This window comes from Terrapene carolina, unplaced genomic scaffold, assembly GCF_002925995.2.
Source record: "Terrapene carolina triunguis isolate 2854851 unplaced genomic scaffold, T_m_triunguis-2.0 Scaffold31, whole genome shotgun sequence".
Lineage (NCBI taxonomy): Eukaryota > Metazoa > Chordata > Testudines > Emydidae > Terrapene > Terrapene triunguis.
Window position 1 is genome coordinate 9,648,991 of NW_020664382.1, and position 21,918 is coordinate 9,670,908.

Genomic DNA, 21,918 nt, shown 5'->3' on the forward strand with positions numbered 1-21,918 from the left:
AAACACGATCACAGATTTTACATAAGCAAAGATGGTGATGAGCAAGAGGAAATGAAGCTGCATTAATTAATGCTTGTAAAGTTCTTTGGGAATTGGGATCCTCAGTCAAAACATGCTAGAGAAGTATAAAGAATTATTATTTGTTACACTTCTGTTCTCTGATGCATTCTTTATCTGCTAGATCCTTGTTACTATGGACTGGTGGAGACACATGGTACGGAAGCAACTTTTGCCTAGACTAGAAAGGTGTGACTCTGCAGTGGAGCTGGTTATGAATGACTGGGACTGTTTCTGCTTGCAGTATATATGTTGAACTGGTTTGTCATGATTTGCACATTACATAAAATACCTTTAAGGAAGAAATGCAAGGCTACAGTGCACCTGGGGCAAACTAAAGACTAGTACACATGTACAGACACGGTAATAATAGCCTCGCAAGAAAGAAAATGCTGAACAACTGGTCTGACATCAGAACTTTACTTTTCTGTAAGAACATAGATAATTTGAATTCTTTAAAGTGCTATTGATTTGAAGCCTGATTTTCTGAGGTGTTGAGCAACTGCCTGCCCCTCTGGCACCAGCTGGAGCTGTAAGCGCTTACTGCTTTTGAAAATCAGAAATCGTTACATATTCTTGAACAAGAAGCATGTTACACTTAATAGAATTTTCCCCTATGTATTTTAAATAGTAGCAAATAAATGACAAGGATTGAGGTGCTGAGTGGTGAAGAATGAGCTCAATGGGTAGCAATGGAGAATCTCCAAAACCCCAATGAACTGAAGCCCAAACTACTCAAAGGACACCAAACTAGCTTCAGCATCTAATTAAACAGTGGCCAAGTTAAAAAGACAGCAATGACTCTCCTGGCTTATTTAGAGGAGAAAGGTGCTGCTAAAATGGTACAGCTGTTATTTGTCAAAAAATTCCTGACCATGAGGTAGTGCAAATGTTCACTCAAAATAGGGTGACCAGACAGCAAATGTGAAAAATCGGGATGGGGTGGGGGGTTATAGGAGCCTATATAAGAAAAAGCCCCAAATATCAGGACTGTCCCTATAAAAATCGGGACATCTGGTCACCCTAACTCAAAAACAATTCTAGTTTCTGGCCTGCTTTGGGTACTGCTCAATGTCAGTCCCATTTGCTGGAGCAGAGGAAGGCTAATAGTTTTTTCTTTTATGTATATATATACACACACACACACACACCCTTGACTTATTGACCTGTTCTATTAAGAGCGAATGAGAGAATGATCTGGGAGACACAATTAATGCATCAGGCAGAAAAGTTGAGAATTACTTTAAAATATGCTCATTCTTTAGGTAGGCCTATATAGCTAATTCCCCCATTATACTGGAAACTGTGGATTGCAGTGCACAGATTTTGGTTGTGTCCTAAAGTTCTGGAATTCTAGCATAATATCCAGGAACAAATCTGGATGATCACTGACTCTCTCTCTCTCTCTCATGTCTTTCTGCTCTGCACCTCCCCCCTCATAAGCCATTAAGGACATTTGATCCCTTTCTTATTACAGCAGCCAGACCAAGCTGGCTCAAAAGTGAGATCTCCCCATACACTCTGCTTTATGGAGACAGCACATTTAGGAAAGCAGTTTTGAAGACTGTATAGCAAAGGGGAACTCACTCCAGGGATAAGACGAGATGGCCAATAAGTGCCTTTCAAAGTTTGCACAACTTCCTCTTTGTGTTAAAGAGTTATGCCTTCTAGGGTTGCATGAGCCCCATGGGAAATGTACAACTAATCTTAGTTATTTAATTATAGTTTAGAGTTGTTTTCAGGCTCAATGTTTTTTGATATTGCCCTAAGTTACCAAAAACTAAGTCCCTTCAGTGTTTAAACTAGGGGAAGTGGATAGTAAAGAGCTATGTGCCACCTTTTTCCTTGGTGTCTTTCCTGCCAGTAGTAGTGAGAAGTGGGGGTTTGCCTTACTATACTTTAAATCTGTGCCCTGTGTCTTTTCATACTTCAAAACTGCTGGTCACAAATGGGAATTTTCAGCATGAGCATGGGTACCATTGAATTCAAATCGGAGCAGCATTAGGTAACACTGAATACTTTTGAAAATTGCAGTGTACAAATCTAAATGATCTGTATATAATGTTATACATATAACGTTACGCTTGTTATAATGAAAGGTATAAAGGTACTTAGGACAGTGGTGAGCTAGAAAGTCTGATTATATATTTACAAGTACTCCTGACATTTGAATTGGTACCTAAAATTATCCTTGATTTGTAATTGCATCTTTGACTAGACCAATACAAGAATAAGCAACAAAAATAAGTACCGAGAATTATGATTTGCATCCTTTCCCATGTTATGATTGTAAACAATCAGATGTACTCCAGAACTCCTCCAAATAAGATTGCTCAACTCTTTCTTCCAAACGAGTTTTAAATAAAATAAGGCAAAAAAATTTAATGCTGATAAAATTGTGCAAATCCTGGTTCCCGGATGCAGACAGTTTTAACCTTGAATTTATCTGAGCTTTAATGATTTTGTATGTTAATCAATAAGGTGACCAAATTATATTTCATCCTTTTCTCATGTCCTATAAATTACAACTTCAGTAGTCTACAAGAAAACTCAGTCCTGTTGCTTGTATCATATTTGGTTTACTTACTTGTATGTTGGTTTTTTTACACAGAAATTAAAAATTTGAGCAAGAAAACTGAAGAAGATTACAAGCATCAACAGAACAAACTCTCATTGGTTGACTATCCCCTGAGGCAGGGGTGGATTAAGACTAGTTGGGGCTTGGATCCACCATAATTTCAGATAACCCCACAAAAATTTCAACCCACACACTTTGCCACAGCTCTTTTCTGTAACACTCCTCACTTGTGGCATAATCATAGAACTGGAAGGGACCTCGAGAGGTCATCTAGTCCAGTCCCCTGCACTTATGGCAGAACTAATTATCTAGACCATTCCTGATGGGTGTTTGTCTAACCTGCTCTTAAAAATCTCCAATGATGGAGATTCCACAACCTCCCTAGGCAATTTATTCCAGTGCTTAACCACTCTGACAGTTAGGAAGTTTTTCCTAATGTCAAACCTTGCTGCAATTTAAGCCCATTGCTTCTTGTCCTATCCTCAGAGGTTAAGAAAAACAATTTTTCTTCCTCCTCCTTATAACAACTTATTACATAACAGTTTTAAAGTATGTAAAATGTATGATAATATGACAGTCCTTGCTTGCCACCTGCTAAGCATGATCTCAGTTACAGATGTCTAAAATTAAAGTAATTAATTTGGTTCCTACAGTAATACAGTAAGGTTCAGTGGAGTTACTCTAGATCAGGGATCAGCAACCTTTGGCACACGGCCCGTCAGGGAAATCCACTGGCAGGCCGGGACGGTTTGTTTACCTGCAGCGTCCGCAGGTTCAGCCAATCGCAGCTCCCACGGGCTGAGGTTCGCCGTTCCAGGCCAATGCGGGAAGCAGCGGCCAACACATCCCTTGGCCCGCATGGCTTCCCGCAGCCCCCACTGGCCTGCAATGGCGAACCGCGGCCAGTGGGAGCTGCGATCGGCCGAACCTGCGGATGCTGCAGGTAAACAAACCGGCCTGGCCTGCCAGCGGATTTCCCTGATGGGCTGCGTGCCAAAGATTGGCGATCCCTGATCTAGATTAATACCATTGTAAATGGGACAAGCATCTGGCCCAGTGAGAGTCACTGGCTTGGCAGCTCCTTGGAAATGACACCTCCCATACGGCTCGGAGTTGTACATGGCTATAGTTTACCACCATAAATCTCAGTTCATATCTGCAGCATCACTACTCATGCTAAGGTTACATACAGACGTCAGGCCAAATTCTTCTCTAGAATTACTCCTGGTGTTTTCTATTGCTTCTGGCTCCCCTCCCCCGTGCCCCCGCCCCCTCCCAAATTTCTTAGTGCTGTCATTTTCCAGGATTGCTCTCAGCCCAAAGGTGAATTCGGGGGGGGGGGGGGGGGGGGGGGGTTGCTCGGATACTAACTCCCTGCTAGGAACAGGAATACCCCACTTCTGACAGGAGGGCACTATCCTGTCTCCTGCACTCATGGTACTGTACCACAGAATCAAAGACCCTGAGAGAGAGAGAGAGAGAGAGAGAGAAGGGTGCCTGACCAAAGTGAAAAGGACTGAGGTAGTCAAAGACGACCTTAACTAATGAAGAATACTAGATTATGCCTAAGTTTTGCTATCAGATATAGCAGAAATGGGTTCAACTAGCAGTGGTGGATATTTAAAAACAGAGGTTAAAATTGTAAACACATCTCTGGCAGAGAAAAAGCAGGGCAAGTGGAGTATCGTGGGTACAGCATAACCTTGCTGTGAAGCCGATGTCTGCAAAGTACTGCAGCAAGTTTCATTGAGTAGGCTTGATTGTAAAGCACTTGGACTCCAAAAGAGGCATTGGGAATAGCAGGCAAAAAGGGACACCACCAGGATAACTGGACTTTTCAGAGAAAGGTACCCAATGCCATTGGGTTAGGTAAGAGCAGAGGTAACAGCTGTGATTTCAGAACATAAGGGAAAGGGAATAACTAAATATAAAACTTAGAAACAAATCAGCACTCAAGAAACTAGTAGTTGGATCAGGGTGAGATGCAGTAGGCCTTTCAGCAGATAAAAAAAGATCAACTCTATTTGGTGTATGCATTTTGCTGTGACACTGGAAGTATCTTTCCCAGACCTGACGAAGAGCTCTGTGTGGCTCCAAAGCTCGTCTCTCTCACCAACAGAAGTTGGTCCAATAAAAGATATTACCTCACCCACCTTTTCTCTGACATTATTTGGGGGCAGGTGGTCTTGGCAGCACAGAACACTGGTGGTGGTGAGCCACAAGCCCCTTAAGAATATAGGTGGATATGAAAACCACACTGAACAAAAACGAGGGAAAGATTTGTACAGCAGCAAGGAATTCTCTCCCTCCCTCACACACACACAGGAATATAAAATACTATCTGTATGCAATATTGTCAAGTTAAAGTTCCCGTAGGATCCTTGACTTTTGAATGTCTTGGGTTTTTGCATAATTAGTTTCTCAGACTTAGTATTGCATTATTGTAATTTTTTCCATTTAATTTCTATAGTATGTTTTAAAGAAGAAAAAAAGGAAGCAAAGATGAAGAAAAAAATAAATAAGAGGGGAATAAGAGACTAGAATACTAATCTCCAGTGAGCAATATCATTAACCCGTCTTTGGAGATATTATATGGCAATCACTTCCTCAACATATGGGGCAGTGGTTTATAATCATATATCTCAGTTCATATGTACAGCTTCACTGCCCGTGTTAAAGGTAGACAGACAGATATTAAGCCAAATTCTTCTTTACACTGGTATAAATCAAGAGAAACCCCATTGTATTCATGGGAGTTTCCTCTGGATTTCTACTGATGCTTTCTGTTGCTTCTGACTTCCCCCACAAAAATTTCCTTTGATGCGGAGATTTTCTAGGATTGCTTTCAGCCCAAAAGGTAATTGGGGATGCGGGGGAAATCTGACCAAGATCTACTTAGTAGATCTTTTTCAATTATGAACTTCAAATTATATTTCTTTCCAGTTATTGTAAATTTTTCTTTTGTATATGAATAACTCAGAAATGGCTTTACTTTCAAAGCTGGAATTCTCCATGGAGCTAGATTAGGGATAGTCTCTTAGTTCAGCTTCAGGTGGGGAACTATTTTTCTGCATTAACTAAAAACTCCATTCTATACCTCTCATCCTGTAACCATTTAAGTACATGCTTGTGTACACCTGTTCAACTCAATGGGACTATCCACATGTGTAAAACTATGCAAGTATTCCTACGAGTGGGGCCTATTATTGTTCTATTACACACTTTAAATAGTATTTTACAGCTTTGGTTATCCTCTGCTAAGACATCGGTTTTAGTTCATGGTGTCATGTTTTCTTTTTGATTTAGTTTATTCCTTAATCCCATCATAGCAGTATTTTCCTCAAAGCTTCAGAAAAATTAATACAAAAAAGCATGGTTTCCCAAGTAAAGGTAGCAGTCAGTGTATCTTAGCTTTCCTTCGGGCACTTTGGCTAAGCAGATTTCTGAGGCAGATAGAATATTCTCTACTCATATAACCTGCAGCACCAGTAGCTGCAGCCATGCATATAAAAGTATTGCGTGTCCTCTCATTACAAAGACCGGCTTATTTCCTTGGCACACGTAAAACGTTTATACAATAAGTGAGGGTTAAACCTGAGATTTTGGGGTTTTCTAGAAGGAAAGTAGAGCATATTTATCCTCAGTGTGTCTTTTGCTGGTTTAGACAAACCCAGTCCTGTCTAGCCTTTATTGGCTTTGAAAGCTGTTACACTTGATTGGTCAGTTTACCTGTTTGAGTCAGTGGAATTTTAAAGACAATGAAATGCAGCTAAGTACTAGCCAGCATACACCAGATTTAAGCTGGTTTGAAGTAGCAGAGACTGCCTATTTAAAAGGTTCTTGGCAGAAACAAGATCTATTTTGGAGGAGCATCTCTTCAGCTGCTTATTTTTTCGTCTTCAAACAAAACTGCTTTAGGAACTTGTTGTCCTGCCTTGTCTCAGACGGAAATATGGCCAGTGGTGTACTGCAAATCGTTGGATTGGTAGTTGGAGGCATTGGCTTAGCTGGGACTTTTGCAGTCACTGGCATGCCTCAATGGAGAGTAACTGCCTTCATTGAAAACAACATTATAGTATTTGAGACCATTTGGGAAGGACTATGGATGCACTGCATCAGACAAGCCAACATCAGGATGCAGTGCAAAGTCTACGACTCCCTCTTGGCACTCTCACCTGATCTACAGGCATCCAGAGGACTGATGTGCTCTGCTTCAGCACTCTCATTTCTTGCTTTTATGATAGCCATTATGGGCATGAAGTGCACTCAGTGCACTGGGAACAACGAGCGAATCAAGGGTCACATTCTGCTGGCAGCTGGAGTTCTCTTCATCCTATCTGGTATTGTTGTGTTCATCCCAGTGTGTTGGGTTGCCAATACCATCATCAGAGACTTCTACAATCCAGTTGTCAATGTAGCACAAAAACGAGAACTTGGGGAGGCCCTCTACATAGGCTGGGTATCCGCATTCTGTCTCATCGCCGGGGGAGCAATATTCTGTTGCTTCTGCCGTTGTAATGAGAAAACCAGAAACTACAGGTTCTCAGCGCCTTCACATCATACATCTTACAAAACTCATCATATGCAAAGGAAAACTGAAAGCTCATATTCCAAAAGTCAGTATGTCTAGTTGCTTCTTGGTCTTTTAGCTCAGCAAGTCAGTCTTTGTGAACGGACTTCAATGTTCATACTGAACTACAAGTAGGTCAGAGGAAACTTTATTTGTATTTCATACCTTAACTACAGTAGCCATCCTTAAATTCATGGACTATAGTTAAATCTATGAACTCAATCATGGCTAATACTGCAACACGGACAACGTATTATGAAGTTTTATCACAGGAGAAAAAAAAATTACACCTTTATCTTTTTAGGTGTTTTAAAGTTTCAATTTGCTTTAAAAATATTTAGCATCCATATAAAAGCAAATGTTTAATTTCTTTTTAATAGTTTTTTGGAACAGGTTTTGGGTTTATTTGGGGGCTGTGTTTCATACGGCAAATATTACAAATGGGCTGAAAATGATTCTATTGTGATATAAAATACAGATTGATTGCTGGGAAGAAATGGAGCAAACCAATTTTTTCTGGGCATAGGGGATAAGACTGAATAAGGATAATAAAGTACTTGTTTAAAAGAACAACAATAGCTAAGGGATCAATACATTGTAAATGAAGGGTACTGTGAAGGATTAGCTCAGCATTGAGAGGGAGGCCAAAATGTTTGAAAAATGTCCCTTATTTCAGAATGAAACTTTCAGGGTAGACACACTGCTCTATATTTACCTAGAAATATTTTTACTGTAAATTGATATCTATTTTGAGATGGTGGAAGGTCTGACTGGTTTGTTTTTAAAAGCGACAGTATTCTACAATGATGCCTCTAAGCACTGCAATGTACAACATGGTTATAACAGTGTTCTGGATCTTTACTGTACAATACAGTCTTTTTTTTTTTTTTTTTTTTAAATATGGGTATTTAATACAGCCCTCATACTGCAGTGACTCCCATGTGGGAAGACTCCTTCATCTGCACCAAGTCCCACTGATTTCAATGCAGAGGTCTGCCCATGTGCAATTTAGTGCAGAACTAGGGCCTGAAGGGGTAAAAAGCAAGATGTTTCAGTGTTTTAGTCACTGCTCATTTGCAAAATGCAAACAAGATTTCTAATAATGTGACTGTGTACCCCCCTTATGGAAAATAAGGGAATAGAAACTACATAGGGTCTACAGAAATTTCTCTAAAATGTAGATGTTTTTAACCAGCAGAGAAGGTGATCTCCTGGCCCCACTGAAATTAGTGGGATGTTTATCTTTGACTATAGTGGGACCAGAATTTTGCCTGTGGAGTTTAACAGAGTGTGAGATCCCTGTTTTACAATTTGGTTTAAATATTCTGTGGAAAGGTTATAATGCAATCCTGTTTGTATTATCGTGCTCTACCCTTAGGATATTTCTAGCTGAAAAATATCAGGCACCAAATTCTTCTTTAAGGTGCAACTTCCATTGAGCTAAAGAAATCAAAATCCTCATACTGGTTTAGAATTGTCTATTTACAGTTTAAGGTTATGTTTTTTAAGCTATGTCTAAATACACATATTTCTATTTTGCCTCATTATTTTTAAAGGTGATTCCTGGCTATGTACATACATAATGTGCGCAATACATATGTTATACTGCACAGCTTGCCTGTATTTCTATTACACAGTTTTGTTTATCTTTTATATGTGCAATCCTTCTATTATTTGTGGGAGAGGGCTGTTGTGCTGATTTATTGCACTAGGTGAATGTTGTTCCCTGCAGAATGTATAGCTTCAAACTTTCATTTATTTTGTCAAAAAGTATTATTATGTCTTTGTGTTCGCACCTTCTTCTTACACTTTCACTCATTCTGTTTCATAGGTTGAAACAATGAGCATAATAAAATCATTTGTTGAGTTCACCTTTTTTAACTAGGATGCAAGGTCCTACTCAAGAGGGTGTATATATTCATGTACTATAATTATTTACACTATCATGTGACATAAGTGATGCATACAGTAATTATCTATGAATTTAAAGTAAGAATCTTAAATGCAACAAACAGATAAGTAACTTTTTGTTTGCAATCCAAAAATGTTTGTATACTTAGTATGCTCAATATATACAGTATTATAAATCATTATAACATTTATTTCTGGCAGCACAAAACATTCTAGGCACTGTACAAATACACATAAAAAGGCACAGAGATTTTCAAAAATGCTTAGAGGATTTGGGAGTGCAAGTCTCATCAATGGGACTATACTGCTTTTGAAATTCTCCCAGAGAATCCATACACCAAGCCAGATTACTATACAAGTATATCTACACTATTTGCCCCTCTCACCAAGTACAATAATATTTATCATGTCTTCAGGACAACCAAAAGAAACCATTTCAGTTCTGAACAGAAAAAAGTCTGTTCATTTAAAACAAATCTTTGGTAGTCTGGCCAGACATCTTCACAGAAGGGAATATATTCAGACATACCTGTGAACCAACGGTATTAGGAAGGAAATTACTCCCATCTACAGCAGACTGCTTCCTTAGTCAGAAGAACCATACATTCCAAGAGGACAGCAACAGATTGCAAAACCTGACTGCACTGTTCATAATGCAACGTTAAGTTTTATTTTACGTAAATGTAGTTGAGTGTTAAAAAGCCTGAGCTTCATGTATGGAAATGCAAAAGAGTTGAAAATCAGAACAAAGTTGTGTGAGCTGAGCTCATCGTTATATAAACTTAAACCAAGATTTTCCAAAAGAGATGCCTAAATCCATGTTTAATCTCAGCTCTTTTGAAAAATCCAGGGACTTCTTTAGAAACCTAATTATGTATTTCAGGCACCAATTTTTTTTAAACCTTGGTCTTGATTAATAATTGTCTCAAAACTCGGGCTGGTCAAACATTTTCCATCAAAACTTCAGTGGAAATTTTTGACTTTGTGTCAAAAAAAGGAAAACTAGAAAACAAACATTACAGCAAAAAAAGTGAAAAATTTTATTCTGAATTGCTGCCATAGTAACTCAGGGGAGTTGTAGTTTGGGTGCTTCTTGCCCCTCTACAGACCAGACTCTCGAGCTGGAATATAATTCCAATGATTCACCACCGCCATAGGACTTCTATGAGGCACCGTGGTGGCTCAGGAAGTGGAGGGAACCATGCTGCATCAAGGGATTTGAAGTCTAAACTAAAAGACTGGGAGACACAAGGTCAGCATATCTGAATCAAAATTTTTGGGTTTTAGCTAAAAGTTTTGGTTCCTGATTTTTTTTTTTTTTGGGCAGAAAAGTCTAAATTTTATGTGGGAAAAAAACAAAATACAAAACAAAACAACCACCCATTTTCCAACCAGCTTTACTTGAAACACCAAAATATAAGGATTCTTTCCCCTTTCCTCACTCACAACATTTGGATAAAGGTTATAACAAATAAAACTATTTTAAATGTCCTTCATTTTTTTCAGATTTGAAATAGAAACTCCATACAGCTTTACTGGTAAACTTTCAGGTACTCTATCCTATAATAGCATATGCTTTATTGTTTATAGATTGACGAGATTTAGGAAATAGGATGCTTGACACTTATGAATAAAATTCCTGGCTCATCTCTGCCCTGCACCTTGTACATTTATTAATGTCAGTGTAAAGTGGGAATAGAACATTATCAAATCTGTTGGCTAGCATTTTAGGCCTACTTTGCATTGGTATAAAGGACTACACAAAGTGCCATGTGACAGAGAATAGGGCCTCTTTTGGCTCAGGTGAGTGAAGGTTTAAGATTTCATTCAATGATTTATGATTCAATAACTAAGTCCGTGTCTATATTTAGGATTTTCTGAAATTCTCCCACTGTTGCTCTAGTGGTGGAAAAGTCCCACTGGTGCACCCACTATTATACACTTCTTAGATTAGATCACACAATTTACAGCTAGATGACAAGTGGTAAAATAGCTGGGTGACAGGTATATACTAGTATCCCCAGCAGCAGAGCTGCAGTTTCAGAAAATCCTCTTTGTGGACATAGCCATGTTTGAGGCAGAACCATAATGGGTTACTAACAGCCAATTGAATAAGTTTAAAAAGATAAAAGTTATATAGATGCACAGGCACAACTGTACACCCAAGTCTCAATCATGTGGTACCTTGCAATTCTGTATATGAACAAATTACCCAGCGTATACTGGGAAGTTATCAACTTTCTACAAACCTATTAAGATCACCTGTATATAAAGGGCTGAATCAGCTGTAAAAAACCGTCTGGACTATGCTCAATACCTGCCAAAGCTTTTCAGTGCATGGAGGGGTGCGTGTGTGTGTGTGTGTAGACACACACACAGTGATGACAGATTTAGGATACCCTTTCATTTTATAAACAACACAGACTACTGTGGCACAGTTGTATATAACCCACCTAAAACAAACTAAAACAAGACATCTCTAAAATGCTCCTCCTACACCAGATGGACATATAGGAGAATATTTTCCTGCAATACCCTCAGATCCATAACTTCCGTTGTGGTTTCAGCATGCTTGTCATGCAACAATTGAAATAACCACAGAGGTTGCTTGTGCAAATAAACTGAATATACAAGATTATCATCATTTAAATTAACATTGAAGAAGAGTTGGCTAAATAATACCTTTAAGCTCTTTGAGCTGCTGTACTGAGATGTATTTCAGTAAGTGCCTTGATTGGAAGACAGTACTTCTAGGGACAATTTCACTGCACCAGCCAATTTGTGTCTGTGATATAGAATCATTCCCAGATAAAGGTTATCTCTTGGAATTATGACGTTATACACAGCTGGTAAAAAGTAATGTGAGCAACAAAGTTCCCCTTAGAATGGCCCTGTCTCTTTCCCTTCCTAGATATTCCTAGAGAACAGGGTTGTTGGGACCAGAAGAGTTGTTCCCTTTACAACTTCAGACTCTGTATGCCTGCAAGCTTTCACACACTTTTGCTTATCTGACAATGGGCCATTTTCCATTCCATAATCTTTTCTACCTCTTCTCTCACTGTCCTAACGCTATACACAGGGCCGACGAGAGGGGGGACGGGGGAAGCCGGTACAAATTACCGGGGCCCAGTGGTCTGGAAGGGGGCCCGGGGCCCAGCATCCCCCCCCACCCCCCCATCAGCCCTGTTTAGCCGGTCCGCCCAAGGTGACAGGTGCCTCATAAAATGCTTGAAATAGATTAAATAGATTAAACCAGAAAGATCTCAAAAGGATATTGAATATTTTCTCCAGGGCACAAAGGGATCATCCCACAACTATCCGAATGGGTCAGGCTCTGGGAATTCTGAGAATCCCATTTCCATTGCCATTTTTTGGTAGTATTTTTGTTTTTAGGTGTGTTAGTGAGAGAAGAACTAAAAAAAAGGACATACACAGAGTTCATGTAGCAAATTATTACATCTCTTAGCATGCCATCTATGGTTCAGTTCCAGTTCAGCTACACCTCTACCCAGATATAACATGAATTCGGATATAACGCGGCAAAGCAGCGCTCCGGGGGTGGGAGGGCGGGGCTGCGCTCTCCAGTGGATCAAAGCAAGTTCGATATAACACAGTTTCACCTATAACGCGGTAAGATTTTTTGGCTCCCGAGGACAGCGTTATATCAGGGTAGAGGTGTATTTGTATACATGCAATGAACAACACCTAGTCTCTCTCCTCCCACTTTTTGCTTTTCCTTTATTCCTTTCATTCCCACCGGGTTCAACTAACAATAATTACCCTATTATTGGACAGTATGTAAGTATAGTTGGTATGGTAACATTTTGTTTTACACACATATGGTGTGATGTCATCTTCTTTAGGAGGTAACAATCTAGAAAAAGCATTAAAATACTTAAGATGTTTTGGATGTAATGACACAAAATGGCATGTGATACATTTTTCTCAAGTTTTTCTGGGAGTAATTTATCTACCACACAAGTCATATTCTGACCACCAGAGTGTAGTTTTATGCATGACCTCGACAGCTGACCCTCCCCCCCCCCCCAAAAAAAAAAAAAAAAATCACAAGATTGTAACACTTAGCTTTAAGACAATTCCAGTAGACATTATAGATCAGGGCACTGGGCATGATAAGTCAGAGTTTGGTATCTATTAAAGTTGGCTGAAAATTTTTGAACAACCATTCCCCCCCAGAAATAGCCTTTCAATACCAGTGTTGATATTTTCAATAAAAATATTAATATTTTCGAGGAAAAAAAAGAAAGGGAAAAGATTGTTCTGCTTCAAAGTCTGTAAAATTTTGACTTTTTTGGTGATAAAATAAAACTCATCAAGCTCTAAAGAGCTACTGTATAAGTGACAAGCAGTAAAGAGACCAAGGTCCAAGCTTACTACTGCAGGCTCCATATCTAGGCCTCTATTCAGAAAGTCCATCTCTGAGAAAGTAGTATCCTGCTTGAAATTAGAGCCGGTGTCGTTTAATGCTCGATGTACGAGACTGGGAAGCAGCAATCTGGCTCCTACGTCTGAGCTCTAGCCTTAGCTTTGACACTTCTCTCTGAGGCTTATTAGTGTCCCTGCCTCACCTTCCACAGCTATAGAATAGGGACAGTAATTCACATCTACCTCATAGGCCTGTTGTGAGAATTAGAGAATGTTTAAAAAAAATGCTTAGAACTTCAAGAGCACTATCCAGGTGTTAAATATTGTATCTCCATCAAGGAGGTTTTAGGTCACTCTGTGGTTCCTGCTGCTAGACTCAAAATTATTTGGCCAGTGCCCCCTAGAGGACTTAACACACAGGTATGTAATATCCGTTTCAATGCTCAGTTCACTTTGCAAAGCACTATTTCCAGACCGTCCTTGGTCTGTTAGAATCTGAATTAGTAGTGGTAGGCTGAGAGAGTTTTTTTTCCCCTTATAAGCCAGTAAAGGCAAAATCATTTTATTATGGATTTTATCCTTATTTTTAATAATTTAAAATATTTGTATAAGCACCTTTGGCTGTAACTAAATTTAAAAATAATTATAAAAATCAAGGAATGCATTTGACCTTTCACACATATGTAAGCAGAGTCAGGATGAGCTCTACCCTGACATCTGGTGGTGAATTATGGCGAGTGTGGAAAAGAACTCCAGGGGCTGATCTTGTTTGCATAAGCACACCCACCCACCTGGCATGAGACAACAGCAACTGAAAGTGGTTACTTTGGCTGGTGTGGGATCCCCAGTTTCTCCGTTATTGGGGCAGGAAGAATAAAGTTTTGTTACCCTGATTCTGTGAATCAAGGCCAGTGGAACTGTTGTATGACAGAAGGACTCACCATTAACTAAGTAGCACTTGCTTGACAAGGGGCATGGGTTACAAAACCTAGTGAATTGAGAGAGGTTGGGGGCAGGTATTTGTATGTGGTGGTGTGGGCCCCTTTTGTGAGCCTGAAACACCAATTGCACCACCACCTCCTCCTCCTCTCCACTGTTGAATGTCAGAGCTAACTTTGATTCCATTAGGAGTCTAGTTACAAGCTGCTGAGCTGAATTCACTTTGGGCCAATAGTGCACCAGCACTGGGGCTCCCCTACTACTAGCTGAAATCACAAAACAGCTAAAGTTACTAAGAGCTGAGATCACTGAGTGCTGTGTTAACTAGTGGGGGAGCCTGAAGCTATATTGCTAAGTGGCTGGCAGAGCAGTTTGTGGGGACGGCTGGAGGAGCAGCTAGCAGAGCAGAGCCTTGCAGGGACGGTTGGAGCGGCCCAAGGAACGGCAAGCGGAGCAGTTTGTGGGGACGGCTGGAGCGGCTCACAGGTCGGTGAGCGGAGCGGAGCAGCTGGTAGAGCAGAGCAGTTCGTGGGACGGCAGGAGCGGCTCGTGGCGAAGGCTGCGGCGGAACCCCACGGAGAGGCGGCCGGTCGGCCTCGGATCACGTAAGGTGCCCCTTAACACCCTGCACGCCCCCCCCTTTGAACTCTGGGGCTGGACTGACCAGGGACAGAGACTTTGGGTGATTTGGGGGTTGCTGGTTTCAAGAACCAACGGGAAAGGACATGGCCCAATTTGCTGGGGTGGGTCTTCGCCCATGGTTTGGTCTATGAACTCTAGTTGTGGTGTTTTCCCAATTTAATGCTATTTCATTTACCTCATGTTATTAAACATTTTCTGCTACACCGAGACTCTGTGCTTGCAAGAGGGGAAGTATTGCCTCTTCGAGGCGCCCAGGGGTATGTGTAAGATTTTCCCAAGTCACTGGGTGGGGGCTCGAGCTGGTTTTGTGTTACGCTGTAGGGAGGGGACCCCTATGCACTGAACCTGGCCCTTGCTGCTATCAACTCGGCCTGGCAGAAGGGTTACACATATATAAAGCTGACGACTCAACAATTATTACAGATAGCTCTTAGACAGCACTTTATGGGCCAGATCCTCAGTTGGTGTGCATTGGCATAGTTCCACTGCCTTCCGTGGATCTACACTAACCTAAAACCAGCTGAGGATATGGCCATGTATATCAAAGAGCTGAACTAACAGAAACTAATTAATCTCCATAAGACCCAAGTGTAGCTATGTATTATCAACTCCAGTCAGGGATGGGAAAATGAAAGAGTGAGAGAGGTTAAACCCCATGCCCAAGGCAAACCAGACCACTGGCAAGATTACAGCTCAGGAGACCTGGCTCGTAGTCCTCTGAGCAGTCCATGTTATATATTGTAGGAGGTATCCATAGCCATTAATCCATCATGTAAGTGTTGTCCACTTAGAGAATAGGCAAACACTATAATATGAATGAATGAATTAATTAGTGCCTCATTATTTTGTTGGAGAGCTTTTCTTCCCTGCTAGTGTCCACTAGAAGAAGTTATTGTAACAGAATACACTCACCTGCTAATAGGAAGTCACAGAGAGGTTATTTCCTGTCACTGGCCTTTCCTTCTAGACTCAAATGAAAAAGCTATGAAATGATGCTAGCTCCTGGTTTTGGTGTCCTTATAAATTATGCATCTGTTTAGGTAAAGCTTTGATGTTGACTACAGTACTTGAGCTTACTGTACATAATTCTATGATAATACTTTTACATTGATCAAAACGAGGAGTCACTATTAAAGGACTACAGTAAGTGCCTGCTAGTTTGTTTGTTTTTTTTTAAATCAGATGTTTTTCATCTAGGGGAGAGCAAAAAGCATGTAAGCCCTACCTTAAATGCAATTTTAGCTTTCATCATAGAAATAATTGTACTGATCTAAGTTATGCAATATTTTACATGACAGAAATTAAGTCCTGCGCTAACACCTCATGTTCTACATTTCAACACAGATGCAGTTTTGCTGTGGAATAATTAACCTTGTAATTAGCTTTCTATAATGGGGACCCTGACACACACTTAATTATAGCATCACTAAGGAGCAATGAAGTCAAGTATGATATTCCTAGATACACCCTATCTAGCCTCTCATTGGCTGGAAAGCTGTTGGGCCTGATTGTGAAGTGCTCTAGTCAGAGGTCTTTCAAATATCAAAGCAGATAAATAGCAGGTCCTTCTACTCAGTCAGCAATGGACTGCTGCCTATTGAACTTCAGAAATACAAATTGAAACTGCTTCAAAGTCACTTTGGCACACAAGCAAACTATTACAGGAAAGATTCTTTCTTGCTCTTGATTTTATCTCTCAGAAACCCTGCTTTGGAAACACGTTCCTGTGGACTATTTTTTGGTGCACCTGTCTCAGAAGAAATATGGCTTGTTGGGCACTGCAAATCACAGGCCTAATACTTGGAGGCATCGGCATGATTGGGACTTTTGCAATCACTGCCATGCCTCAGTGGAGAGTGTCTGCTTTCATTGAAGGTAACATTGTGGTGTTTGAGAACATCTGGGAAGGACTATGGATGAATTGTGTCTATCAAGTCAACATCAAGATGCAGTGTAAATTCTATGACACCGTACTAGCACTCCCACCTATTTTAGAAGTATCCAGAGGACTGATGTGTTTTGCTGTGATGCTGTCCGTTATTGCCTTTCTGACAGCCATTACTGGCATGAAGTGCACTGTGTGTGTTGGGGATAACAAGCAAGTCAGGAGTAACATTCTGCTGGCAGCTGGGATCATTTTTATCCTAACTGGGATTCTAATTTTGATACCTGTGTCTTGGACTGCAAGCAACATCATTGGAGACTTCTATAATCCAGCAGTTCACGCAGGATTGAAACGAGACCTGGGAGCTGCCCTCTACTTAGGCTGGTTAAGCTCAGCATTTCTCATGATTGGAGGAGCAATATTTTGTAGCTTTTATAGCTGTGCTGATAAACCCAGAACATGGAGGTATTCATCACATTCCTGCCATAGACCGCACAAGTTTGAGCATGTGGAAATGAAATCCACAACCAAGCACTCTTATGTCTAGCTGTTTTGTGATCTTTCTGTTTAGCATTTTGATTTGTACTGATGGACATTAATACCTACTTTGAATTATAAGTGGCTAAAGTATGAACTGTTTGGTTCATTTGTAATTCACTATTATCTATCTATTGTGACAAAGTTCCTCCTCTATCTTGGTGGGTCCTGCGCTTATTGGCGGATTTTATTGCCTCAGAGATTCACCATGTGGGTTGGGGAACAGCCCAGAGACCTTCCCCTCTGGAAGAACCCACAGTCCAGGTCAATTGGGAGGTTTGGGGGGAACCCGGGCCCGCCCTCTACTCCGGGTTCCAGCTCAGGGCCCTGTGGACTGCAGCTGTCTATAGTGCCTCCTGTAACAGCTGCATGACAGCTACAACTCCCTGGGCTACTTCCCCATGGCCTCCTCCAAACACCTTCCTTATTCTCACCACAGGACCTTCCTCCTGGTGTCTGATAACGCTTGTGCTCCTCAGTCCTCCAGCAGCACACCCTCTCAGCTCCTTGCGCCTCTTGCTCCCAGCTTCTCACACTCACACTACAAACTGAAGTGAGCATCTTTTAAAACCCAGGTGCCCTGATTAGTCTGCCTTAATTGATTCTAGCAGCTTCTTATTAATTGGCTCCAGGTGTCCTAATTAGCCTGCCTGCCTTAACTGGTTCTAGCAGGTTCCTGATTACTCTAGTGCTGTGCAGCCCCTTCTCTGGTCACTCAGGGAACAGAAAACTACTCATCCAGTGACCAGTATATTTGCCCTCTACCAGACTCCTGTACCCCACTGGTCTCGGTCTGTCACACTATCTATTATTATTTATCATTCAGCTTGGAAGGACTAGATTTTTGTCAGTAAATGTCCATTTCACCACACACGCAAACCGATTAAAAGAATATTTCCATCAGTAATAATCAAAATTTGCAGATAGGCAAAGAAAGAAAAATGCCACTTGAGAATATATTAGAGTTTGATTTGAAGAGATTTGCTTTGTATGTTTTGACATATGATATTGACAATTTGTGTTTTAATGGTTATAAAACTAACTTTTTGAACCCCCATGTCTACTGTCCTTAATTATTGTCTGACTCACTCTATTGTCCGACACCATCTTTGGTGCCTCCAAGCATGGTTGTGAACAGTCTATGTTCTGAGCAGAGATGTCTTGAACAAGCAAATCTTAGTCCCTCAGAACATTCTAGCACTGTTTACCTGGTGGGAAACCAAAGAGACTCTGTGCGTAGGGGTCCCCTTTGATCCTCCATCTTCCACAAAAGTCACTCATTATGGATGCCTCTCTACTGGGCTGGGGAGTGCACCTGGACAGCCATGTGGCTCAGGGCTCTTGGATTCTGCTGGAGTCCAAGCTGTGCACCAGTCTCCTCAAACTTTATGCAGTGCCCAAAGCCCGCAAAAGATTTTTACCCTTCATCCATACCATGCATGTCAGAGTTATGACTATGGGGTTTACAACATAAACAGGGAAGAACAAGGTCCACCGCACTCTGCATGGAGGCGATCAAACTCTGGAATTGGTGCATCAGACATCAGATCACCCGGTTGGCTGTGCATCATCTGGGAGTAATGAACACATCTGCAGACTGCCTCAGCAGGAATTTCCACAAGAATAATGAATGGGAGCACCAATTCTCAGTGGTAAAGGATATTTTGCTCTGTTCAAAGTTTTGCCTTGACTGGAAGGATAGTAACTGCAGCATGGGGCCTAGAGTGTGGGGGAGGGGAAATGGATGATTCCTGGGGTTCTGGCATGAATTGTGGATGACCTTTCTAAAAGACTTGTCTTTAGCTGGTGTGTGAAAAGCAACTGCAAAAAATCAATCCAATTCACACAATAGACATATGTTTAGTTTAGTAAGAAAAGGCCTCACGTAAGGCAGCACTACAAGGGAATCACATTTTAAGGAACACATTTTGAGGAATTAAGAAATCTAGGGGCAAATGATACTCTTACTCCAGCTCTCAGAGACATGGAGACCCATGGTTATATGCTACAGGGAAAAGTTCAGAACACCAGCAACACCTGAATAAAAGCACAAATGACTCAACTTTTCTGAAAATGAAGAACACAGAACAAACATCAAATATAGCTGTGCAAGGTCTTAAAAATATAAAAATACTGGGTCAGACCAATGGTCCATCTGGCTCATTATCCTGTCTTCCAACAGTGGCCAATGCCAGGTGCTTCAGAGGAAATGAACAGAACAGGCAATTATCAAGTAATCCAGGCTATGTTGTCCACTCCAAGCTTCTGGCAATCAGATACTAGGGACACTCATAACATAGGGTTACATCCCTGACCATCTTGGCAAATAGCCATTGATGGACCTATCCTCCATGAACTTATTTAATCCTTTTTTCAACCTCATTATAGTTTTGGCCTTCACATCCCCTGGCAACGAGTTCTACAGATTGACTGTACATGACTTAGTATGATTCCTAAAAAACAGGTATGGTCCTTCATGAACATTGAAGAGGAATTGTGCTTTGACAATGTCAGTGAATAAACAGAACCGACCACATGGATGTATTTACTTTTAAGATACTACATTCACAATCCTCTTCTCCCTCCCACCCTGCAACTGTTGTGACCTTATGACCAACTGTATGTGTTATTACTAGGTTTTTAAATGTCAGCATTTAATACTTCGTTTAATAACTTGATGTGACCATCCATTTAAATATTTTTGAGATTACAGGAAGAAAGAGCTTTGGAAATGACAGTTAACAGCTAAGAAATTTAAAATAAAAATATGCATATTTTGCTCTTTCCTTTACTCTTGCTTTTTTTTTTTAATTAAAGTGAATGAATATATTTTTCTTTAGCCAGTGCAAGGGTGCTTTAATCTCCTTATCGCCAGTGCTTTCCTACTTCAGTCTTGTTTTATGCATTAGGTCTCAGGATTTGCTATATAATAAACACAGGTGCTCAGATTCCTTGGGAAATAAAACACTCAAAACTGATTTACTGACCTCTTCCAAGACTTGTTTGTAAGAAGCTGCCTGGAACATGACTAAATTTCAAAAGCTGATTCTGAAATATATATTTATCGCAAGGATGGGGGAAAAAGTCTGGAGAAAATAAGGCAGTTATTAAGATATAACCAAGATAGCCAATTTATGGAAAAGTTTATGACTTAGCAAAATATTTGCTCATCAAATAGAGAGATCAGTCAGGATTTAAGTCAAATGAATGCATACTTCCGAATTGTTTTGGAAGGCAACAATAAAGTGTGTAACAACTCCCATTAAAGTCAATGGAAAGATTCTCAAAGACTTAAATGAGAGTTGGTTTAAATTTAATCAATAACAATCAGGGCCGGCTCTGGCTTTTTTGCCGCCCCAGGCAAAAAAGCCTCCGGCCGCCCCCCCCCCCGCGGGGTGGGGGGGGAGGGTGGCGAGCCCCAGTGGGGGCTCCGCTCTCCCCCCGGCGGCCGGGGGGAGGGCGCCAGGGGGGAGGGCGGTGAGCCCCGGCCGCGGGAGGGCGGCCGGAGCCCTGCGAGGAGGGCGGCGAGCCCCGGCCGGGGCTCCGCTCTCCCCCCAGGGGCCAGAGCGCAGGGGGCAGGGCGGGGCTCGCCGCTCTCCCCCCTGCAGCCAGAGCGCCGCGGGGAGGGCGGCGAGCCCGGCCGTGGCCCCACTCTCCCCGGCGGCTGGAGCGCCGCGCCGCCCCCCCTCCAGGTGCCGCCCCAAGCACCAGCTTGGTGGGCTGGTGCCTGGAGCCGCCCTGATAACAATGCAGTCCAAGAGCAGAGGGGTCATTTCTTTTATCCCCTTCCATTTTTCCTGACACACAGAAACACGCCAGTTTATACACACATTGGAGTTTGTTTACTGACTTGGGCCGGATAGTCTCAGTACAAGTTCTAGAATAAGTTGATATTATATGACTACTTTAATAAATGCTTGTAGAATAAAAGCAAATAAACACCCTTTTAGGAAGAACATGCTTAGATAAAAAGTCAGGAGAGGTCAGCACATGAGCTTTCAAGGAGCTGAGTTTTTACTGCATTCAGCACACTAAATCATGTAAAATACATTCCCCCTCCCCAGCCACACTTTCCCTTCCCCCATCTCTGCCTCCTCTCAATTCAAGTAGATCCAAATTCTTTACCAATATTAATTCTTCCCTTCCTCCATAAATCCTGCTGATTTTCCCCTTCCTTCAACAGATCATCTTGCTCATGGTGCAGATTCAACGATTCATGTAGTTCTCCATTCCCTTACCTTAACCTGCATTTTCCCCTCCCTCACTCTCCGTCTCTCCCTGATCCACAAGCCCATGCTCTTGCTTGCAGTCCCTTCTTGATGGATCAGTTCCCTCTTGTTTCTCCAGGCAAGACATTCTTGCGGGGGCATCCCTCATTCAGAGATCCCTTTGAATTCACAGCATACCTCTGAC

At 41.3% G+C, this 21,918-nt stretch overlaps 2 protein-coding genes across 2 annotated transcripts; both read left to right on the top strand.

Moving 5' to 3' along the window:
• Positions 1-6,587: 6,587 nt before the first annotated feature.
• Positions 6,588-7,265, top strand: LOC113406471 (claudin-8-like). The gene has a single exon (XM_026651595.1). The coding sequence runs from the start codon at positions 6,588-6,590 to the stop codon at positions 7,263-7,265; it is 678 nt and encodes a 225-aa protein (XP_026507380.1).
• Positions 7,266-16,846: 9,581 nt separating this feature from the next.
• Positions 16,847-17,515, top strand: LOC113406473 (claudin-8-like). Its single transcript, XM_026651606.1, has one exon. The coding sequence runs from the start codon at positions 16,847-16,849 to the stop codon at positions 17,513-17,515; it is 669 nt and encodes a 222-aa protein (XP_026507391.1).
• The last annotated feature ends 4,403 nt before the right edge of the window (positions 17,516-21,918 follow it).